Source organism: Sapajus apella, unplaced genomic scaffold (genome assembly GCF_009761245.1).
Source record: "Sapajus apella isolate SASKATOON/1434 unplaced genomic scaffold, GSC_monkey_1.0 scaffold47, whole genome shotgun sequence".
Taxonomy (NCBI): Eukaryota; Metazoa; Chordata; class Mammalia; order Primates; family Cebidae; genus Sapajus; species Sapajus apella.
Window position 1 is genome coordinate 14,482,990 of NW_022436987.1, and position 24,853 is coordinate 14,507,842.

At 45.2% G+C, this 24,853-nt stretch overlaps 2 protein-coding genes across 4 annotated transcripts in view; one reads left to right on the forward strand and one right to left on the reverse strand.

The window, feature by feature from the left end:
* Window positions 1-8,426: 8,426 nt before the first annotated feature.
* Window positions 8,427-10,225, reverse strand: LOC116525270. Its single transcript, XM_032241075.1, has one exon. It carries the CDS (start codon window positions 9,035-9,037, stop codon window positions 8,549-8,551), a length of 489 nt encoding a protein of 162 aa, XP_032096966.1. The 5' UTR covers window positions 9,038-10,225; the 3' UTR covers window positions 8,427-8,548.
* Window positions 9,254-24,853, forward strand: part of NAV2 (neuron navigator 2) — a 404,334-nt gene continuing 388,734 nt past the window's right edge. For all 3 annotated transcript variants that reach the window (XM_032241072.1, XM_032241073.1, XM_032241074.1), the window contains exon 1: window positions 9,254-9,545. In XM_032241072.1, the coding sequence (XP_032096963.1) occupies window positions 9,279-9,545 (267 nt within the window). In that variant the 5' untranslated portion in view covers window positions 9,254-9,278. The remainder of the gene's footprint in view (window positions 9,546-24,853) is intronic.

Genomic DNA, 24,853 nt, shown 5'->3' on the forward strand with positions numbered 1-24,853 from the left:
TTTTTTTTAGGCTTCTTGTTTAAGGAGTACTGGTCCAAGTTGTCTTTGCCTCCAGATGAACACAACAGGCGGCCCTATCTCAGAGCATGAACACCATGCCAAGACCACCCGCTGTAACTGGCAATCTCTCCTTGCCTTATTATTAAGACCACTGTCATTAGCAAACTGATGGCTACCAAACCTTTCCACCCATTTCCTCAACTGTAAAATGGACTCACTCTGCCACTGTACAGGAGTGCTGAGGGAATTCATTTAAATGCTAAAAATAAGGCAGATCTTAACTGTGTCAGAAACAGGGAGTTACATTATCATTACCACGCTTATCATTATGATGGCTACTGCTTTGATACCATACTGTCCAGTGTCCAGAGTCCAGGCATGGAGTCAAGTCCTGCTCTTCTGATTAATTAGCAGTGGGGTCTTAGGTAAGACACTCAAACCTCTCTAGGCCTCATTTTTCTCTTTTGTAAAATGAAAATGACAATAACAGCCTACCTTATGAAATTGTGAGCATGAGAGATTATGTACGTAAAATGCTTACCTTAGTCCCTGACACATAGGAAGAATAACTTCATAAATTACAGTTCTTATCAGCATCATCATTATTATTGGGTCAACTCTGGTTGCCTAGTCATATATGTGGGAAGAAGAATAGATAATACAAAACAAGAAATTATTTTTAAATATCAATTTGAAACTGAATTAACCAGACCTCAATTGGTAAAAATAAATGAATGAAAAAATAAATAAATAAATAAATAAATAAGTCATCTATAATAGTGAAAAAGTGGGTAGAGAATTAAAAATAAGCAAACAAATCTTGCATGTGGGATCCAGCCTAGAATCTAAACATACTCATCTCAGTCTCACCTTTACTTTTTAATGTCCTAGATGGTGCTCACTCCAAAATATAGGCTAGAGCCAACTGTTTGGACTGGAGAATCCAGATGTTTTGATTTCCCTCTCCCTATTTGACCCCTTTGCCCACACATATAATTGATACTCATCTTGTATTTACATTTTCCTTGGTCCCAGCTCCTTGTCAGAAGACATTCTTAATTAAATTTGCCTGTTCATTCTATCTCACATCAAACAAGAAATCCAATTCCCTGTCTGTCCAGGATTCTGCAAATCACTGAATGAGGAGCAAGGGTGATGGGAAAGGGGCACAATTTTCATTCTTGTGGCTATCCCTGCCTCTGAATTTCTGCTCCTGTTAAACTCAGGATCTCGCTCTTGTCTATTTCTTTTCTCCGTTCTCTTCCTTCTGTGCCAAAACAAACCCAAATTCAAAACTCATCTCTTAAAAAAAAAAAAATTCCCTCACCTAAAGAAAATCAAGCCACTCCAAGTATTTGGTAGCATAGCAGGGTTTGTTGCTATTTTGGGAAAATAAATGGGTTTTACTTTGGCACTTTGGTCTGGTTTTTGTCCCCCTCAGTAGGCTCTTCACACTGCTCTGCTACTCCATTTTTGGGGGGCTCTTCATACTGAACCTCTTCCAGGAAATGGAATTTTTCTCCCTTATTATAGATGACAATATAGCTTGACCCCTGGACTCTGGGCTGAACTTTGCATATCCAAATGCTCACTAATGTATCTCTAAGACCATATACTCAGAGGATCTCTCTTGAGCAGCTTAGAACTGACAGACTTTGAAATCTCAGACTTGGCACTAATAAATATTAGTGCCTGACTATGAAAGGAAGTGATATATGATTTATATTCCTACTGATATAATTTATTTACACAGCCTTCTCCCACCTACAGAAGGCAAAAGTAGTCACAGTCTAAGTTTTAAATTAGAATTGTTTTCCTGTATTCCATTATATTTAGTCATTGTTTTATTGAATGTAGGTTTCCTCTAATCCTTAGTGAGATGAGGCAAGATATAAACAAAGGAATGTTTCCTAGACTTAACTTACAGAAGTAGGAGAGTGGAACATATCTCTTATCAACACTAAGGGTAAAAACAAAAAAATTCTCTCCATGACTTCAGGTTTTTTGTTAGATAATTAAATTAACCAACATAGCTGATAACCCCAGAAATAGTTGGCCCTCCTTTGTGCCTGGTTTATCATTGTATATTTTGTGCTGCCGCTATTACAGTATTGGTTAATTATGTTGTTTGCCATTCATTTATTTCCCTGTTTGGCTTCCCTACTAGACTGTGAGTTGTTTCTGTTTTTCACTTGTGAGAAAGGAAAATCCTCAGGCTGAGAAACAGCAGCTACATCATTCTTTGAAACTTGAGAGCAGAGAGCAAGAACTTACTCTTATCCGCTCTTCATCATAATGCCCAAAGCCAGGCACATAGATCGCTTGCAACAATTTATTCCTTGAATTAATGATTGAGCCACTGGTTAATCATTGGTTTGCTATGTGCAGTCATGCATTGCTTACAATAGGGATATGTTCTGAGAAATGAGTCATTAGGCTTTTTTTGTTGTTGTACAGACATCATAGAGTACATTACAAACCTAGTTGGGATAGCCTACTACACACTTAGGCAATATACTATAACCTATTGCTTCTAGGCTACAAACCTGCATGTACAGCATGTTGCTGTACTGATTACCATAGACAATTGTAATACAATGGTATTTGCGTATCTAAACATAGAAAAGGAACAGTAAAAATATAGTGTAAAAGAGTTTTAAAAACCGTATACCTGGATAGGACATTTACCATGAATGGCACTTGGAGGACTGGAAGTTGCTCTGGGTGAGTCAGTGAGTGAGCAGTGAGTACATGTGAAACCCAGGATACTACTGTACACTACTGTAGACTTTATAAACACTGTACACTTAGACTGCGCTAAATTTATTTAAAATATTTTTCTTCAATAATGAGTTTACCTTAGTTAACTGTAACTTTTTTTACTTTATAAGTTTTTAAATTTGTTGACTTTTGACTCTTAAAATAACACTTAGCTTAAAACATACATTGTACAGCTATACAAAAATATTATTTCCTTATATCTTTATAAGCTTTTTCCATTAGGGTTTTTTTTTTACTTTTCAACTTTTTAAAATTAAAAATGAAGACACAAACACACACATTAGCCTAAGTCTAAACAGGGTTAATATCACTGTCTTCACATCCATATATTGTCCTTCTGGAAGCTCTTCAGGGGGAATAATACATATGGAGCTGTCATCTTCTCTGCTAACAATGCCTTCTGGAATATCTCCTGAAGAACCTACCTGAGACTGTTTTACAGTTAACTTTTTTAAGTAGAAAGAGTACATTCTAACATAACAATAAATAGTATAGTAACTACATGAACCCATAACACAGTCATTTGTCATCAAGTATTTATCATAAACTATATCAAGTATTAGACACTGCACATGGTTGTGTGTGCTATACTTTTATAAAACTTGCAACACAGTATAGCCACAAACATGAGTAATGTGTTGCACTATAGTGTTACGACTGCTACTATGTTACTAGGCAATAGTAATTTTTCAGCTTCCTTATAATCTTACAGGATCACCATCATATCTGCTGTCAGTCATTGACCAAAACATCATTATGCAGTGTGTGACTATATTTATTTGACATTTAGTCTGGGTCACTGACACAAATGCCTGTAAACACACACACACACACACACACACACACACACACACTCACTCATACATACCCCTCACATTCTAGCTTCTGCAAGTAGGGCAACCCTCAGCCTTTGGTTCTCAATAAAAAACCCAGAGGTTACCACTGTGCATACTGATATGAACACGGACCCATCTGGAAGAAAGTTTGAGATTGGAAGTGTATCACTGGTAGGGTAAGTAGATGAGCAGGGTGTTTAAAGAGATGTTTGGAGGTTCTTACCTTACTTCTCTGAAGTATGAGATGGGTGACCTCTCAACTCAGCCACTACTAAAAGGTGAGCCTTTGTGTCATCTATGAGATGTCTCATAAGTTGCCAACCCATGTTGTAGAAAATTAAGGAAGAGTAAGCTAGTGTGATTTTTTTTTACTCCAAAATAACCTCATAAATATTTTGCTTTTTATGTTATTCAAGAAACTTTGCAACATTTCCCCTCATCATGTATAATCTAGGGTCTCCAAAAGGCTGTAGACTTTTCCCCCTGAGATCCCTGCTTTTTTTTTTTTTTTTTTTTTTTTTTTGTGACAGGCTGGGGCTTAGATGTTTCAGGATCTTCACTGGACTGTCTTCTTGGGAGGGCAGGCCAGCACGGGTCTTTAATTAAAGGATAAGTTGATAGAACTGGTCACTTGCAGGTCAGCTCTGAAGCCCAATTCACATTCAACTAATCACAACTGGCTGATGTTGAGGATCAGAGAGGGGTGCAGCTGGCACTTCCTGATCTGAGGACGGCTCTTAGAACCAAGGAACTGCCCAATCTCTTAGGGTGATTCAGTGGTCCTGAGACTGTTGATAATATGCTTCAAATTGGCCTATCACTGACATTTGGGTGACTTTGCAAGTTCAGAGCCAGAAGAAAGAATAGTTGTCAAAGTTGGAATTTAAAATTGTGGCCCATTTATACTTGTCCAGAGTACCTATAGTAAATAATAAGTTATTTTAAAACCTGGATGGCATATTCTTTCCAGTGCAGTTGGCCATTCTCTGAACCAGTGACTTCTGTTAGCTACCAATGCTTGCAAAACATTGATTTAAAATGACATTTTTTCATGTTAACACAGTATCAATATGGAAGGAGTAAACTTATAGGCTATTTTTATAATTTGAGATTATCTTTTTTAAGTAGAAAACTTATAATTATCTCATTAATCCCAAGGCAAAAAAGAGCTTTCCCCACCCCTTGTCTGTTAGTATGATAAATTATTTTGCTTTAAACAAGAAAAATGAAAGCTTATAAAAAAAATGTATAAAAGGAGATACATCTTTGGGAGGCCAAGGCAGGCAGGATCACCTGAGGTCAGGAGTTCGAGACAAGCCTGACCAATATGATGAAACCCTGTCTCTACTCAAAATATAAAAATATTAGCCAGGTGTGGTGGCATGCATTTGTAATCCCAGTTACGTGGGAGGCTGAGACAGGAGAATAGCTTGAACCTGGGAGGCAGAGGTTGCAGTGAGCCAAGATCGTGCCATTGCACTCCAGCCTGAGCAACAATGGTGAATCTCCGACTCAAAAAAAAGGAGATAAATAATGTTCAAGGAAAAGCAAACAGAATTACTATAGGGAAGAAGAGGCAGGAAAAGAAGCTTGAAACAGATTAAAAGATTCACTTGTCCTCAAGTGAAAGATTTTTCATCAAGAAAAATGAAGAATTATCAGACTTTAGTTATATAAACCACACAGGGTTAAGGGAAATGCTCATGTTCACCAATCCTAGAACATTAGAAATACTTTAAAAGAAATACTGTTTCATATTTGTGCATATTTGAGAGTCTCAGATCCCTAAAATGAACTTGGTAGCAAATACAGTTTAAACAGGAAACCAAAGATCGCAAATACAAATATGTATGTCACTATTTCCATTTCTATACCCATAGCAGACATTATCAAGTGATCAGGTAGTTGTTTCCAACTAGATATGCACTCTGAGATCCTTTTCAGTAGATGACCCTTAAGATGAAACCCTCTTTCTTTACGTGGTTTAACTTTGCTACTCAAAGTGTGATCTTCAGAACACCAGCATGGTCATTATGCGAGAAGTTACTCAGAAAGCAGAATCTAAGTCCCATTCTAGGCCAACTAAATCTGAATCTGTATTTTAGCAAGATCCCCGGGATTCTTATGCATATTAAGGTTTAAGAAGTTCTGGAGGTATACTGAATGCATGATATATTCATTAGGGCAGAAGATCTCAAACTTTAGTATGCATCATAATCACTAGGATAAACACTGTTGAAGCACAGATTGCTGGGCCCCATCCCCAGAGCTTTTCATTCAGTAGGTCTGGGGTGGGGTTTTCAAACAAGTTTCCAGGTAATGCTCCTGCAGCTCCACGGACCACACTTTGAGAACCACTGCATTAGGGCCATGGGAATACTTTGGAATATCTCCCTGATCGTTAGAAGCTGAAGATTGTGATATCTTTCCACAACTCTTGGTATATTGGTCAGAACTAGAGTTCAAGGCAGGCAGGAGAGTCCCAAGGTTTATGCATAATATTTTGTATGTCCTTATGTTCCTAAATCTAGGAGACAATCTCTCCTTCTTGAGGGTTGATCCTAGGATCATTCAATCATTCATTCAGTAACAATTTTGGGTACCTATTCTGTCCGCAGCATTATACTCCATACTGAGAGGATCTAAAGATAGTTAAAGCACAGTTCCTAATTCCATGATGTTTATTCTCTAAGAAGAAAACAAATGCATGAAACAATAAATAACAGGTTAAATAATCGAGGACAACAGTACAGGAGGTGGCATCAGATGACAAAGGGCAAAGTGTTAAGTAAGTAGCATGAATCAAGTGTGAGTTGACTTCAGAGAGAGGGAGGATAACTGAAACAGGCATAGACAGGGCTGTGCATTTCAGCCTAACTAGAGTAGAAAAGCTGCTACCTAGAATGGCTAAGAAGGCGCCTTCCTGAGATCAAGACCACCCTGGCCAACATGGTGAAACCCTGTCTCTACTCAAAATACAAAAATTAGCTGGGCGTGGTGGTGTGTGCCTGTAGTTCCAGCTACTCAGGAGGCTTAGGCAGGAGAATCGCTTGGACCCAGGAGGTGGAGGTTGCAGTGAGCCGAGATTGTGCCACTGCACTCCAGCCTGGCGACAGAGCAAGACTCCGTCTCCACATAAAAGGGCCTTCTCATTTCTCATTTTTTAATGCTTCAGAGTTGAAGACTTTGCTGTTTCCTCTGGTCTGAGATCTTTGTCACTTTGAGCCACTATAACAAAAATGCCATAAACAGATGACTTAAACAATTTATTTCTTACAGTACCAGAGGCTGGAAGTCTGAGATGAGGATGCCAACACGGTGTCAGGTTCTTGGTGAGGGCCCTGTTCCTTGTTCACAGAAGCTGCCTTCTGTGTCCTCACATGGCAGAAAGTGAGCATCTCTCTTCTGTCTCTTCTAAAAAGGTCGCTAATCCTATCATGAGGGCTCCACTGTCTTGAGCTTATTACCTCCCCAAGTTCCCCACCTTCTAATACCATCACATTGGGATTAGAGGTTTAACATGAATTTGAGGGGGACATACCCAATTAATAGCATCTGAGTTATTATAAATCAATGCTTTCAGCACTGAAGATCAGGCTATAGGGTGATCACAAAGTGAAAAACCTGTATTCTGGAAACAGAGAAGAAAGACAAATAGTTTAGAAGCAGAGATGACTTTGGGAGAAAGCAGCAATAATTTAATAACAGAGAAAAGAAAATCCAGCTTTTATTGGACTCCTACATTGCCAGGTACTTGCGCTAAATGACTGTCATGCATCAACCATCTCATTTAATTCAAACAACAGTTCATTAGGTAAATGTAGTCAAACCTCCACCTTACTACCTGTGAAAACAGAAGCTTTATAAGGATACGTGTAAGCTTAAAGAAGTTGCCCAATTCAAATCCAGGGAGGTCTACAGGGTGGAGCCTCCTCATTCATAAATCGCGACGCCTGGCCTGCCTGATCATCCCTCAGTTTCCTTCTTATTCTCATACACTTTGAGTCAGCGAGGAAACCACAGAGGAACCCAAAGAACGAATATGAGTGGAGGAACCTGTGGGGCCAGTGTGTCCCAGGCGCGGACAGGGAGGGGCTCCATGAAACGCAGCAAGGTTTGGCCAGAGCCGGCTAGGGTCATGGAGCCTCTCCCGGCTTCCTCGGGCCACTATAATTACAGAGTCTGTGGTAGGTTGCGTGGAGGAGCTGTCTCGGGGCGGGAAGCTTCCCTGCGTATTGTATTTGCCTATAAATACTTCAAATAGTTAAGTGAAATGTGCAGCCTTTGAAAACTGGAGAGGAAGCCGTTGGGAGGCCCCCCGCCCGGCCCGCCGGGAAGAGCAGGCAGAGAAATGGCTGGCGCGTTCTGAACGCGGGAGACGAGCTTCGGCCCTGCCCAAGCCAGATGGGGGCAGCGAGGCTGCGGGCGTGACTCCGGAAGACTCAAACCGTTAAGGTAACCGGAGCAATTTGAAAAAGGAAACAAACTTCCCCCGAGCCGTGCCCGCGTGGCTCCGGGGCGGGCAGTTGCGTTCGAAAGGGCATTTTTCAAAAGAAGGGTTTCAGGGACGCGGGGGTGTGGGCCCCCCGGGAGGCGCGCGGCCGGAGCAGTGCCGCAGAGCGGCCACCAGCCCGCTTTGTACTCGCGGCCAAGCGCGGCCCCAGAGTTTCGGCGGCGGCCAGAGTTGAGGCCACGCCCTCTTTGCAGTGAGAGCCGCGGCCACGGATTGGCGCGCCGTGGACCAATGGGTGCGCCGGGGCGGCCCCGGCTGTCAGCGCGCGCCGCAGCCGCGCCTGCCGCAGCCTGTCCTCCCCTGCTCTGAGCCCCGCAGCCGGCGCAGCCTTCCCGGGAAGCGCGGCGGCCGCTCCCGAGCGCAGCCCAGCCCGGCCCGCCAGCCGCGCGTCCCGGCGCCCGCGCCCCACGGCCACAGCCTAGCCGCGCTCTAGCGCACGGAGCATGTGCAGACCCGCAGGCGCTAAGGTGCTGTCTGTCCGGGCGCCTTCTGGGCAGCGGTGACTGTCACTCCAAGAGAGACCTTTCGGGGGCTCTCGCCGCGCCTCTGCTGCGTCGCGGGTGACACTGCGGTGCTCGCGAGCAGGGCGGCAGCTGCCTCTCGGTGGAGACGTCTTGGGCCCCGTGTGCCCTTCTCTCCTTCCTTCGCTGCTCGCTCCTTTCCTCCCACGGCTGCTCTCTCTTTCCCTCGCCAGCTCAGACCCGTAGCCTCCGGAGCGGGACTCGTGCGTCCCTGCCGCCTCTGTCTCTTCCAAAAGGGCCTCCTCACTTCGGAGACGCAATGACAAGTTAATATGGGCGTCCAAACCTCTGTTTCCCAGGAGGAAAATTGCAAGAGGCGGCAACCCCTGAGCGCCCAGAGCTCTTGAAAGGCCACCCAGGAGGGGCTTGAGACCCGGCTGCAGCATCCGTCCAGGTGGGACCCGCTGGGCGCCGTGGCCAGTCCCCCATTCCCATCCCGGCACCCCAAAGGCGCGCTCGCCAGATTGCTTCGAGTTCCCCGACCTGGGGATTTTTTCTTTCGCCGCTGGTGGTGGGCGCCTCGTGGGCTAAGGCCCGGCGCCTGCTCTGCTACCCGCGCTGCCTTTAGCGGTCGCCCCCGCCGCCGCTGCCAGGGACGTGCTGGGAAAGCCCAAGCCCCGGGAGAAGATGCCGGCCATCCTGGTCGCCTCCAAAATGAAGTCGGGACTGCCCAAACCCGTGCACAGCGCCGCGCCCATCCTGCACGTGCCCCCGGCCCGGGCCGGCCCCCAGCCCTGCTACCTCAAGTTGGGAAGCAAGGTGGAGGTGAGCAAGACCACCTATCCTAGCCAGATCCCCCTGAAATCGCAGGTGCTGCAGGGGCTGCAGGAACCAGCGGGGGAGGGGCTCCCGCTTCGGAAGAGCGGCTCGGTGGAAAACGGGTTCGATACCCAGGTGAGAGGTGCCCTGTGCCGGGGGTACTGTTCTGGGAGGATGGGCAAATACTTCTTTCCGGGTGATGTGGGAGAAAGGGCCTACCATGTGGGCAGGGAAAGGAACCATTCCCCTTAGGCCGACAGGTTGGGGGATGCGCGAGGAGAGTGGGCCGGCCGGTGGGTGTGGCCCGGGTGCCCGAGGTTTGCCCAAAGAGCCCTTTGAGAACTGGGATGGGGGGAAGGCCGGCAACATCTTCCTGGGGAGGATGGCATGATCGGGGTGTTCTCAAAAAACATGTGCACCGCTGGAAATGTGAGGTCCTGCATGTTGAGGTCTTGTCCTCAAGAAGCCAGTATCCGCAGCAACAGCTGTGTGTGTGTCTGGCGATTCCGCAGAGATTCTGTTCCGGACAAGGAATGATCTGAGGCCCCATTGGGTTCGACGCCGCCCCCTAGCCTGGCTGTAAGATCCAGGAAAAGGGGGTCGGGGGGTGGCAGTGAACCTGCTCTCCCCTTGGCTTGAAGATGGCCTGTCCCTGCCCCATCCTGCTGGGTGACGGGATTCCAGGCAAGGTGCTGGGGCTGCGGTACTAGTGCACCAGCAGAACGCCTTGGCTGGCTGTTGCGGTGGGGGTGGGGGTGGCTGCCTCAGAATGGCGGCTGAAGCTAAGCCCCTCCTTCCTGGGTGGTAGATCCTGGTGTTGGTAGCCCAAGTGACTGGGGGTGGGGACAGGAGATGGCTTGAAGAGAATTGGTGACTCCTACCTTTCCAGTCAGAGCCTGCATCACCCAATTCGGCAGGGTAACAAGCCCTGCCCATGCAATCTCTTACAGAAATTAGCAAGGGCCAGTCAGGTTCTCTTGGCCCTCCCTGCTCCATTTCCCCCTACTTCTGGTAGGAGGGGGCTATATTTTCTTGGCAGTCAGTTAGCAGGGACTTCTGGGGACATGCCGACCTGACGGATGTGACTGTCCGGTCAGGAGAGGCGGGAAGCCAGAGAGGGAGGTGGTTTGGGGCTGGTGTCAGGAAAATGGCAACAGACCAACTGACCTTTTTGGCACTTACTTCCCTGCTGACACTGTCTCCACCTTCTCCTGGAGCTTTCTCTGATCAGAGGCTAGAGCTCAACACATTCCTAGGCTTTCTGATGGGGAAACTGGAGCTGAAAGCTAATTGTAAGCAGACTTTTGTAACTCTGGGCTGGAGAAGGCCCTCAAAGCAGATTAAGCTCCCACACCAGGCTGATAAGCATGCCCCTTGCTGCTGCACTTGCTAAACATTTTTGGAAGCTGACAGGTTTGAGTGATGGTGTGTGGGAGGAAGGCAAGATTTCCTCCAGGGCTCTGGGGGCCTGCCTCTGTGAGGGTTTTGTGCTCCAGTCTTCTTCGGTTGTTAGGTACAGGATTTGTCCAGTGGGCTCTGCAATGGGGGTGAGCACCAGCGTACATATCTGCATGGGGTTCTCCTTTATCTGTGGAGGTAGGGTTTATGAGATGTAGTGGGCAGTAGTGGGTGGGAGGTCAATACAGTGACTCGGAACTGGAGGTGACACATACTCTCGAGCCTGATGAGGAGCACCCGAGGAATGAGAGGGGAAGTCCATGCTGGGATTGTTCATATCCAGGCAGCTGTTCTGCCTTTGCCTGTTTGACCCTTCATTTAACAAACATTGTCAGAGGACTGGCAGTGGATAGGCTCTGGTAAGGTGATTCATCACCCTCTCCCTGAAAAAACAATGTTCTTCAGCTTCTCCCTGGGGGCCTGGAACAGTCCACTTCCCCCAAGACTTTGCTTCCCTCTTTTGCCCTTGGTCTGTCATCTCCCCACCCCATTCCACTCTGTCACCCTCAGTTGGCCCTTGTGCACTCATGGTGAGCACAGTTTGGATAGACTGCTAAGAAAATTGGTCACTTCCAGTGGACTACCTTGATTTTTACCAGCCTGCTGTCCTTTGCCAGTGCCCAGGGGTTCTGGGGATCTTCCCTGTGGCAGATTCCTGTCTGCATGGCTGACATCAAAGTGATTTTGGCCAATGGGATTTTACCTTCTTTGCCAGGGCTTCTCCCACAGTCTGCCTGATGTGGTGTCCGTTCCCCCTCCAGAAGAGTCTCTTGGTTATTGCATGAAGACTGTGTCTGACTGGCCATCTGGTAGTTTCCAGGTTCCAAATCTGGTATATATTATTAGAAAATACTCAGGAAGCAATGAAGTAAATGGCAAATGCTCTCTTGGGGTCTCTGACTCCCCTTTTATTCAGGGGATTTTTGGTAGGAGGTTGGGTTGTGTAGTGGCTGATAACACAGGTTTTAAAGTCAGATGGGTATTGGTGGTGTCCTTTGTCATATACTAGCTGGGTGATCTCCTTGATTAACTTCTTTGGGTTTTAGTGCTATCATCTATTAAAAAATAAGCATTAACAGCCACTAGAACTGTGAGCATTAAGAAAAATAACATGTGAAGTATTCAGTGCAGTGTCTAGCAAGTAAGGAATACTTAATAAAAGTAGCTATTTATATTGCTAACCTAAGAGATAGGGCATGCTGAACCTAGATTTAATAGCCCTTAGGTGAGAAAAGATATAGCTTATTCTCTCAAGCCCCTGGAAAGGTATTAATCTGTTCCAAGGATTTATAGAACATCCATCACCTGCCTAGTACAGTACCAGGCAGAATGGGAAGATGAGGCAAGGGCATGATCACTTTCTGAGTGTCTGATGGGTGAGGCTCTTTACGTATAATCTCATTTCATCTTTACAAAAACACTTAAATCAGGTCTGATACATCCATTTTCTATGACAATAACAACATAGTAACAATAATAACAATGGTAATAATGGCCAAATCCTTACATAGCACTTCCTATGTGCCAGCAGTTGTTCTAAGGACTTTACATTAAAAAACTCATTTTTTTCTTATCACAATCCAGTGACATAAGTGTTATTATCCCCATTTTACACATATGGAAGCTGAGGCAAAGACCAGTTTTGTAACCTTGTGAGTAGCAGAGGTAGAACAGAACTTGGACAGTCTGGCTCTAGATCCCATGCCTTTAACCATGATGCTGTACAGGGAGAACCACAGAGACTGTCTTCGAAATTGCAGGCTCTGATTTATGAGACCATTGCTGTAACCACTGAGCTAGATGAGGTTCAGCAAAGTACAGCCACTTGATCCAGGTCATCCAGGGTGGCAGGGCAGGGAGTCCAGCAAGGTTGGTCTGGCTTTAAGGCCTGCGGTCTGCCCACTCTTCATTGCTGCCTCTTCTCTTCATGCTCTAGCAGATCTACAAGGCAAATAGGACATGGCCTGGGTCTTGGGGATTTTATAGTCTAGTTGGGAGGCCTCACTGATATACCTAGGGCTACAGGGCACAACACAGGGAGGCCTCAGAGGCATACTTGGGAGCTGAGTATCTAAGCTGCTTGAAGGAAAGGCCAAGATGGCTGGAGAAGTCCGGAGAACCTATGGAGGAGAAAGAAGATGAGCTTGGTTTGGGAGATGGGAAGGAGTGACTGATGAGGAGGAGAGGAGATCAGAATGAGCGTGACAGTGGAGAATGAAGAGCAAGGTCGCGGAGCGGTGCCGAGCATTGATGTTGCTTCATGCAACAAGTTGTTGTTCCAGATCTGGCATCTTCCTTTGAAAAAGGTGATGAAAAGAAAGGACAAAAGCTTTGAGTTGAAGGATTGGATTTGCATGTTGGCTTCCTGGTGGATCATCATTCTGAATGTGCAAGGTAGTGTGAGAAGAGGCAGAGAGGGTGTCCATTAAGGACCTGATTCATAACAGATCCCTGGGAAATGACGGTGATTATTAGCTTGGGGTTCAGAATATTCAATGTGGTAGTTACAGGGGAAAGGAGGCTATTCTGCCACCTTGTTTTATTATGCAGCAACTCTCTTCAGCCAGTGACATCCCATTGCCTGCTCTTCATCTCCATCAAGTGTGAAAAAACCTAGCAAGCAGCTGTTAGGTACAGCCCTACTGTCATCACCCTTCCTCCAGGCCCTTACCTTGAGTCTCTCCCATAAACCTGCAGCTGGTTCTCCTCCCTCCCCCAGTGGAGGAAACTGTTCTGCAGCAGCACACCTCCCCTGAATTACCTTCCTAGGACTGAGATACCTGTGCCTTCCCCCAAGTGTGAACATTTATAGCATCTGCTCTGTTAACATGTGAATAAATTAGGACCATGTGCAAAGAGTTGTTTTAAAAACATGCTCTGGGTTTGTTCAGAAACCCTCTCTGGCTGACCTTCAGATAAGGAACATGCCTGAGTTATTTGAGGAGACGTTTGCCTATTTTTAAGAAGCAGTTGCAAGGAAAAAAAGAAAAATATATACATATATAAAATATTTTGATATTTCCTGTTTTTAGGAGCTGGTGTTCAACTTGCACCTAGTTTCTTTTAAAAAAAAGTAATTAGAAGTGATTGAAATTCTCCGTGGGTGTTTTGGATGTTTAAAAAGAAAGCGTAAAGGAGGCTCCTGGGAAGAGTGCAGCTCCAGGCTTACAACCTGTGGCAACTTTGCTCCATTGTGTTTTGATTAGAATCCTTGTTCCATCATCAAAGTTGATTATGGATTTGATTAGTGCATTTTTCTGCTATTGTGTTACTCCCTTTCTTCTCTTTCTCAGTTCTTGGAGGGGAATGTATAGCATGGTTATCTGCCAACATGCAAGAATGTTTATGGTTCACATATTATTGCTTATTTCATGGGTTAATTTTCTAAAGACACTTTAAGGGTGGTACTGGTGGCTTATTTAGGGTAACATTACGTGTGTATATATCTGTATATAAATACATCTACTTCTGGATATGTGTATATATGCATATATACACACACATACACAAATATATACACATGGAACAGCTTAAAGTATTGAGCACATGTAAGCACACACACACATCAAAGGCGAGGCTGGAGGAGTTACGGCCCAAATTCTAGCTTTCAGAATAGCTAGGTTTGCTTTCCACTTGTCATTCTGTCTTCCTCTGTGACCACAATCTGAAGCACCAAATCTGGGTCCCATATTATTTACTTATAAGATATAAGGGATGTAGCCTCCAGAGAGGTGTTTTCATGAGGCCCTAGTGAAGCTCTTGGAACCATTCTGAAAAAGCCAAACCACCCAGCAAGATTTTGGCTTAAGGTCAGAAATTCTTATTTCTCAGAATCTGCCTCAGCAGCAGGGAAGGGAACATTTATGGAGCATCTGCTATGTGCCAGGTAGTCTGCGGAGCTCTTTATATAGATATTATTTAATGTGAGGCACAAGAAGCTGGGTAAAATGGAAAACGGTCTATACATTTTGTGTAAGGAAGCAGAGGCCAAGGGAGGTTATCACTTGGAGGCAGTTTTACGTGGTAAATTAGACTTTATCAAGAGGTCAGAGTTTGCATCCAGGCTTTGGGCAAATTATGGAACATCCCTAAACTTTAGTTTCATCATCTTTGAAGCAGCATTGGTGATGCTTACAGGTTGGGGGTGAGGGTTCAGTGAGATATTACAGGTAGGTTCCTGAGCACAGCGTATGGCACATACTAAGCAAGGGATATGCAGTATTGCCTATTTTTGTTACTCAAGGTCAGATTCAAGTTTGGAAACTATGTCTGCCTCATTTCAAGCCCATGTGCTTTCCACCCTACCTCTCTGCCTCCCAAGTACATAGCTGATTACATGGAAAGACAGATGGCTTGCACCATGAAAGTGGAGAGCATAGCAGAGCTTTGTTTAGATGAATGGGGAGCAAGAGTAAATTAAAAACAATGTAATCCAACGAAATCATATCTCGAGTTGTTAATTGAAACCTTCACAGGTTTGTCCCATACATGCTATCTTTATAACGGTAACCAAGCTGAGGGATGTGCTACAAACCAAACTTGTGGGAAGCTTCCTTTGTACAACCAGTCTAAATTGGCACTGTAGAGGTAGCTGAGTGGAGCTGGCCAATCTGATGGCCCAGCCCAGGACGGGACCAAGAATGGAACATTCTTGTTGACTGGGCTTCTTAATTGTTCCTTATTGTTCTGAGGGCAGAAGGAAAGCCCTTTTTTCTACCAGCAGGCATGGTTGTAATGAGAGCTGGACCTTGTGATCGGTTGGCTATTAAGGTGCCCCAAGGCATGGCCAGCTGCCCAATGGTGCTTTACCAATAACCACAGGCCAAATTCAATGGCTATTCTGTCTCTTGGTCACATTTTTCAAAGAGATGGACAGCGTGTTCCTAGAATGGCTTGGGCAGAATGGGCCATGTGATTTTGGGAACAAAACTTAGCTAGGCTTTTGTGCTTTAATCTACACAAGACAATAGTGAGTGACATAAAGGTTTTTGCAGGAACCCCCAGTCCCCCACACAGAACCAGAGAATGACTCATGGCTTAGTGCCCCCTTTCCCAGGGAATACAGATCCTCTCTTGTGTTTCGAAAACAATGACCCCTCAGCCTCAGAATATTTTGCCTCTTCTTCCAAGTGAAACTTCAACACCTTCAGTGAATTTTGGGTTATTCCAATCCTTCCTCTCATCTTGGTGGGAGAGGAGATAGGGTAGAAATGGGGTCTTAGTCAAGATCATTATGGTCCTACTTCCAGGGTCTTTGGAGGCCTTTGAACAAAATTAGTTACTCATGGCAATGTGACACTAAAAATAATTGCAACATGAGTCATGGATATCAATTGAGCACAGCCTCTGTATCAGCATAATGAATAGCACCAGATCTGTATTATTCATTGAATCCTCCCAACATCACATGAGGTAGATGCTACTTACTGAAGAGAACTGGAAATGACCCCTCCAGGACTCAGCAACTTTGGTTCTAGCTCTGTCTCTTTAGTCACCTTGCTACATGACCTTCAGCAAATCACATTTTGTTTCCGAACTTCAGTTACCTCACCCATAAAATGGAGAGGATGCTACCTGCTATACCTTCTTTGAAGTTACTGTGAAGATTAACACAGGTCATTATTATGAACAAGGCACCTGTTTAAGCATCTTACCCCTTAAGTAGCCCTTGAGGAAAACAGGGCTGAGAGAGGTGAAGCTCCTTTTCTAAGTAGCACAGGGGGTAGGTAGACCCAAATATTTGAACGCTTATCTGTTTGACCTTTGAAGTCAAGCTTCTTAAATAGCAAGTGTGAAAGCACTTTGAAAAAATATCTGAAAACATGCTGTTACTACTGAGTCTAAGTAAATCACTTTTAAATTTCCCCTAGCTTGGTAATACACATGCCATTTGACTCCTCCCCCTGCCCCAGAGTTTGGAAATATTGAATATATCTTTCAGTGTTAAATATTAGTTGCTTAATAATATCAGCTGAGCCCTTTGGGGATGTTTAAAATTTCGAGTCCTCTGAGGCCACAAGTCCCAGTAAGTGTCATTGTCGAGTGTTAACTGGCAGGGCTGAGTCTAGATGGAGGAAGGAGAAAATGGGGAACTTGATTTAAAATCACTTGTTGCCATGAGGAAGCAATCAGATAAGTTTAGATTATGGATCATTTTTTAAGACAACAGGCCAGGGATCTCAAAAGTGTCAATGTCATGAAAGATACAAAAAAGTTTTAAAGCAGGTGAAGGACTATTCTAGGAAAGGGTACCAAAGAGCTATGACAACCAAATCCAATGACAGATTTTTGAGTAGGTCCTGGATGGGCAAAACCATAAATGCTACCAAGGTCATTTGGGAGAAAATTGGAGATACTTGATTGTAGATTGCATATTAGATAGTACTATTATCAGTTTTAATGATATTGCGGTTATGTAAGGAAATGTCCTTTTTTTGGGGAGATATATGCTAAAATATTAGAATGGAAGTATCTTGATGTCAGCAAGATACTTGAGCTAACTCTCAAATGGTTTAGGAAAAAAGGTGAGCATATCTGCAGAAAGAAGAAGAAAATGCAAAATGTTAACAACTGGTGAGGATCTAGGGGAAGATATATGTGCACTTCTTTCAACTTCTCTGTAGCTTTGAAATTTTTAAAAACAAAATTTTGGGAAACAAAGCCCTGACATGTTACCGATGTCCTTGATAGTTATGAGAATATAAATGAAACAGGAGAGAGAGAGAGAGTGTGTGTGTGTGTGTGTGTGTAAGAATTCACAATAGCCTGGCCAAATTTGTTTTATGAGGTTTAGGATCTGGACTCCTTTATCTTCTTTCTGGTATAATGTGAAAACTTTGGCTTAATTCCTTGTTCTTTCATGAGAATGGTTGCTGACATTTTGTGGAAATGAATCACAAGATCCAGTTTCGTTTGGTAATCTTTTGTAAAAATCTAAGGTGTTTCCAAGGTTGCAAATACAAAAGAATTTTTTTTTAATGAAGAAATTAAAAAAAAAAATTAAAAACTCTGACTGAGCCCTAATGGTCTAGGCACAGAAAAGATAAATAGTATGATTGGAAGCAAGCTTTTCTCTTTTGCATGACAGAATCCTCCCACCCTTTACCCATACAAATTCAGGTTTAATGTCACTTCCTTCAGGAAGCCCTCTGCCACCAGCATAGTCCTAATACAGTGTCTCTTCTGTGTGTTCCCATAGCCTGCCTAGTAGCCCCTCAGCTTGGACTGCGATTGCTTATTTTGCTGGACCATGACTTCCATGAGGTCAGGGATGTGTCTCTCCTGATTCCTGCTGGCACAGAGTCTATACATAATAGGTTTTTAGTTAATATTTGCAGAAGAAAAGAAGGGTAGGGGGAGATAAAAGAGAGCATTGGAAAACAGGAGTAAATAGATATTGAACTGGAGCTGTGGATGGATCCTGCAGAACTCCCTCTGGGGTGTGAACTGAGGTCATGTGATGGTGGGTGGCCAAGTGTAGGAGACAGAGACACAGAGTGGCCAACCTGAACACTGTCGGGAGCCAGCATCAATGCTCTCCAACACCAGGTCTTAGGGAAACTTGCCTGGTCTGGCTGAGTAGAGGGTGGAGGCAGATTCCTTTGCACAAGCCTGTTTATGATATCCAAACTGGCTGCTGCAATGGAAGAAGAGCTGTCAGGATGTGATAATGGCACTGCAGCAGGCTGGAGGGGTTGAGAGGGAGAGAACACCATGGGCTTTGGCAAGTTTGGGCAGATTCCGCCTCCTCTCACCCCACCGCCCCTACCTTGGACAGAGGACCTGAGAAGGGTTCTGAGGAGTTTTGGTTGGTTAGGAAAAGGAGAAGGTTTAAAAAATCCTGGGATAGGACAGAATTTCCAGGAACAATGATCATAGCAACCATTTATGTGCCATTTCCTTACATAATCTCATTTAATCCTCAAATGAACTTTCTGAGCTGATATTATTGAACCTATTTTACCAGTAAGAAGAAAAATAGGAGCCAGTGAGGAGACTAGCCTTAGAGGGGTTCTGGGACTTGTTTGGGTCACACAGCTGGTATAGACAGCGACAGGATTTGAACTGAGGTCTTTCTGGTTCCCAAACCTGTGCTTTTAACCATGACCTTGTTTTGCCAGTAATTGAAGGAGGCCTGAGTCCCATATGAGCTACTGCTTTAGACAATCAAAGCTCCAAAGCCTCCTCTGCTTGGAGCCTGCTCCCTGCTTCCCTGGTCTCAACCCTTCTAGCTACTTCCCCCTTGATGGGGCCTTCTGTGCCTGTGCCAGCTTGTTGCCAGAGGCTCCGTGTTTATAGGATGAGGAGCCCCATTTGACCTTTGCCCACATCCTGCTGCAATCTCGGCAGGATCTGCTTGTCCTACTACTGTGGCTGATGTCCTCCAGGTGACCTCCGTGCTGCCGGCCAGTGGGGTCCATGTGCCTAACAGCTGGCAGGACCTTGTTCCTGTCCTCCTGCTGCATGCTGGCTGCAGTTCTGCAGACAGTCCCCATTTCATGCTGATTTGCTTTGATTCTTTTTGGACCTGGGAGTGGCGCATGTTTACGTCAAAACATGTGGGCCGCAAGTGTCCCAGAGCTGTCAGACCTTTCAGTGTGCAAACTTTGGTCATTAGAAGGCCAGCCTTGAAGGAGAAACCTCCATTTAGGTGATAAAACCAGATTTAGAACAACCAGGATTACTTGGGATATCTGCTTAGTGATCTATGCTTCTAATTACTAGAGACTTAGGACATCTGAGCCAGAGGAGACCTATGAGGCCATCTGTTCCCATAGCTCCATTGTACAGATGAAGAAACCACGGCCCAGAGAGGGTTGTGACTTGCCTCCAGTCACCCAGCTCCAAAGGGCAGAGCAAAAACTGGAACCCAAACCTTCTGACTCTGGGCCAGTGTTCCTTTCATCTCAGCTTGTAATCAGATGTTCTGCTTTGAAAGGCCTGATGGGTTAAAGATTGGAACCAGCCCTTTGCTATATATTTTTTCCCCTTCCTTCAGCTAAGTAGTTAAAATTAGTATTTTTTTAAGAGACTGGGTGTCTCTCTGTCACGTAGGCTGGAGTGGCATGACCACAGCTCACTGTAGCCACAAGCTCCTGGGATCAAGGGATCTTCTTGTCTCAGCCTCCCAAGTAGCTGGCATTACAGGTGTGAGCCACCACACTGGCCCAGAAGGAGAGTTCTTAATTGCTTCCTATTAGAAAGCTTTTGCACTTGACTCAAAGAGTCAGAAAAATAGAACCTCTTTGTGGATGGTGTAAGTGTGGCAGTAGGCCACCACTGACCACCTCCCATAGTCCAACACTTTACATACATTAGCCCCTTTAAGTCTCACAAGGGTACTGGGGGCATTTCATCCCCTTCTGTGTAGGAGGCTCAGAGAAGGTCAGCAACTTGACCAAGACCACGTGGAGCCAGTACTAGGACTGTCTAATTTCAAGTCCATGCTCTTTCTACCCAGCCTCTTAGACCCTTGCTAGCTGGAAGCCAGAGAGACCTGGGTTAAGTTCCTCCTTTCCATTTGTTTATCAGGAAACTCACCTCCCTAAGAGTAGGGTGAGGCCTGGGGCACAGTCGGCACTCCAGAAATAGTTGTTGAAGTGCAGCTTGGACAGGTCTGCCCTGTCAAGCCTCAATTTCCCTAAGTGGTTATAACATGTCAACAGATTATGCGAGCTAGAGCAGTTTGTGTATGTAAAAGCACCTGGTGTGAGATGGATAAGATTACTGTTACTTACTGAGCACTTACTATGTGTTTGGTATTCTGATCATTTTATGTGGATTTTCCCACTTAATTGTCACAGAAACAGTAACCGCTGAGGTGGATACATTTGTGATTGTTTCCATTGTACAGATGAACTGGGGCAAGTAAAGCATAAGCAACTTGCCCAAGGTCACACACCCAGTGAGTGGAGGTGCCAGGCCTGACTATCAGGCAGTGACTGCAGAGCTTGCCTCCTTTCCCATAGCATGGCCCTCCCTCTGGGCTGCTGCCCACTAAACCCAAGTCTAGTTGAGGGTGGGCAACTGAGGACACAGAAAGGGAAAACAACTCGTGTAAGGTTCTCCAGCAAGTGAGAGGTTATAAAACCCAGCAAAGACTTGCCGTCTAAAGTGACATGGGGCCCTCTTCTTTAAAAGGTGTTCCCTCTCTAATGGAACAGGACACAATGCCTAGTCCTGGAAAGTACTCCTAAACTAGAGAAAGTCACCAGGAATCCCGACTGCCTGGTGGACTCCATGTTTTCTTCCTTGGTCTTTGCCTCCCACTCATTTGGAATCATTCCTTCTCTGGATTCCAGAGCAGAAACCAGTATAAATTTGACCTAGTCTCTAGAAATGTTTACCTGGCTAAAAATATGCCAGCTTTGTCATATTTTTAGCCACACTTAGATTTGAAGTATATGAATTGCCCACACCCATGTGTTAGGCATGAACTGTTGGTACATTTTGTAACAGGACCTGCTGGTTTTCCATTCCAAAGAACTGGAATTCAGTCAGAAATTTGTCATTTGCAAATACCAACTCTTGCTGCATTCCACTGCTGTTTTTAAGAGTGTCTCGTCACCTGGATTGGGAGGAAGCAGGCCACGGGCGAGGCCAGGCTGGCTGGGCTGCCTTGGTGCATTCCCCAGGTCTGGTGGCTTCTAGTCGACCTCTGCCTGGCTCTGCCGAGGCCCTCACCATTCTGCGGTGTGTTGCCTTTGGATTAGCATAAGGGCAGACAGGGTGCTTATTTTAGAACTGGAAGGAGAGGAGATATATCAATAAAAGAAACGGGGAAGGAAAAATCCCTGCAGTGGTTTAAAAATATCTCTTCCTTAACAGGCTAGATTATTTTGTTTCTTAAAAACAACTAGTAATTTTCTCCTCTGAACAGCATTGGAAAGAGAGGCGTGTCAGACTAAAAGAAAAGGGGGCTGCAATGGTGGCCTGCAGGTTTCACTATCCTGTCCTGTTCCTATAGGATAGGTTATTTTCCCCAGTCTTCCAAAGCCTCCCCATTGACTCTCGAACCTTAGGACTATATCATAAAGACTCTGTTTTCTTACCCCTTCATTTTAAAGTGAGGATGCTGCACCTTATGGCCTTTGCACTTGCTGCCTGCTCTTCCTTCTTGGAATGTCTTTCCCAGATATCAACAGCACTCACTCCCTCAGCTTCAGTTCTCTGCTTGGATGTTACCTTATCAGAGGTGCCTTTCCTGAGTTTAGGACTGACTCTGAGCTGCCCACAGTAGAGTGCAAAGGTGAGAATCAGGGTGGCCAACAGGCACGATTCCACTTTGTTTTCAGTTTTTCTTTTTCTTTTCTGCCCACTTTTCGTGATCTAAACACTTACTTATGAAAGTATGGTCTGTGGCCTGGTTGTAACATCACCTGGAAGCTTGTTAGAAATGCAGAATCCCAGGCTTTGCCACAGACCATCTGAATCAACATCTGTAGATGATACACACAAAAATGAAAGTTTAAGAAGCAGAAGAGCATTTATGCCCTCAACCCCTTCAGAAGAAGAATCTAAGAGAAACCCCATCCCACAAAGTACTGTTGCCACCTCCTTCTGGAGGCACAGGCCCAGCTGCCTCGAATAACACCACCCAATGGTTGAAGAGGGGAGGGATGGATGGAATCACCCTAGAAGAGGGCCTTATGAGAGAGACTTCCAGAATCTGTGGCTACTCTGTTTCTTACATCCCTCTGATGTTGCTTAGGCTAATTCACCTGTGCACTGAGCTTCATAGCTAATGTTTGGTCACCATGACCAGAGACTGTTACTTACTTGGTAGGTGCAGAGGGAAGGGAGACCCAGTCTTTAACCTGGGAGTGCAGCAGTAATTACAGGACCTCGACTCCCCACTCTGCCAAGTGTGCCTGGGCTGGTTAGATAGCACCTTTCAGGAGCTGGAGGCAGTTCCTTCTAGCCCTTCTCACAAATGGCTGTGAATGCCTCTCTAGATCCTTCAGCAAAGGCAGGTCAGTTATTCACACAGTCTGAACAGAAACCAACTCCCACACTCCTTTGCTGTTTGGAAATCTTCCAATTCTTGAGTCCTCCCCAAATCACATTGCATTATTCCAGCACGCGGTCATGTCAATGGCAAGATGCATCCTAGGGGGCCAGCGGGAGGGCTCACTACCTCTCCATTCCCTTGTCTAATGCCCAGGGAAGCCCTCTCAATGGGCAGGTGCTGTGCAAATGTAATCTGCCTGTGGAGGCATTTCTTTCAATCATCCTGCGATTGTGCATTGATTTGGGAAAGCCCATTGATAAGAGCAGAGCTGAATAACTGAGCTCCTGAATTAGGCTGTTTGATGAAATTATTATCTAATGCTAATGTTGGAGCCTTTTTGCTTTGTTCTGTGTAAATCAGGGCTATTTAAAAGCTGTCACATGATCGCTGGTGCCATAGAAACCGTGTGGCCTTGTGTACACCTGTGTCTCAGTCAGGCGTGGGCCACTGCAGCTGGAGAAGGAGGACTTGGTGACAGAGACGCAGCTTCACTCCAGGGTCCACAGGACCAAGGGAGGTAGTAGAGGATGTTGGGGAGCACTTTCGGCTTCTCCTAGCTTTGTCCGAACCTCCTAGCTTTGTCTCATTTAACCCCATTGAAGCTACCTGGAGGAGTGACCACCTCCGCCACTCTGGAGTCTAGACCTAGTCCTGAGCAGGGACAGGAAAGCTGCCCTATGACAGAGATGATGCGTTGGCACCAAGAAGGTTTCTGTGCATGTGTGTGCACACGTGTTTATGTATGTGTGCATGTGTGTCCAGTTGCTCCTTGAGAGGTTGTAGAAAGTCCACTTTGACCATTGGCATCACCATAGCATATGAGACAGTATAGTGAGCCTGAAAGCGCACTATTCTTAGAGTCAAAAACATTAAGTTCTCTTTCTAGACTCTTACTTAGCAAGTTGCATGACTCTGGGCACATATCACCAAGCATGTATATTGTCCAAATAATCCACAAGCCCTGATGTCTCCCATACAGATTCAGATCTGGAGTAGTGCTTTGTCATGTGTATTTCTTCGGGCTCTGCAGGAAATTCTGATGCACACTCTGGGGTGAGATCTGAATTTGAGACTAGCCCCCTCAGAGAAGTCAGGATAGTGAAGTGGAAAAGAGCAAGTGATCATTGCCATACAGACCAGGGGTTGGATTTCAGCTCTGTCCATGTACAGCAGCATGGCCTTAGGCAAGCTATTAAAGCCTGACTCTGCTTCCTCCTCTGCACCATAGGCACCATAGCAGTGACCTCCAGGGCTGCTCTCAGCACCAAATGCGATCATGTGGATGAAGCATGTGGCAAATGCCTGGTATGTGAGCACACTATAAATGTTGTGTCTTGGGTGTAAGTATGTCTGTGTGTGTTTTCTGCTGTACTGTTATACATGGATAGAATCCTCTCAAGAAAAGTCTAAGGCAGAACTCAATCAATAAATGAGATGGCAGTGTAATATTAGTATAATTCGGTAATAAGGAAACCAATTAATTCATTCTTTCAGATAGTTATTAATAGCAAGGAACGTGTGTAGAGAAAGGTCCTTTGGGTCAAGAGAGAGATGCCAAGAGTGCATCCCTTCTTTCATGGCAGTGGTTCTTAAACTTCAGTAATGCTCAGCATTACCCGGGTAGCTTGTTCAGTGTGCAGAATCATGGGGCCCAAGAATTCATATTTTTAAAAATATGACCAAGTGAATGTGCATAAGATGGTCTGTAGCCGTCACTTGAGAAAGACTGGTGTAGAGTGGAAGATGAAATTGGAAGACTGAGGGAAGGAGGGAACTGGGGGACTTGGAACAGGCAGGAATGGGACCCTAGAAGAAGGGAGAGGAGCTGAGGTTTGAATGCATGCAAGATCCCGAGAAAACAGGGCAGCATACTTTGGGTTTGGTCTGATGAACAGACGGTGGAGAGCTCTGGTGGACAGGAAGCTCTGGCTCTTCTCCCTGCTGCCATTGGCAGGGGTTGCCAGGTGGGGTAGGC

Excerpts from the sequence above, each read along its gene's own strand:
- LOC116525270 (XM_032241075.1), bottom strand. The coding sequence starts at position 9,037 with ATGCTGCAGCCGGGTCTCAAGCCCCTCCTGGGTGGCCTTTCAAGAGCT.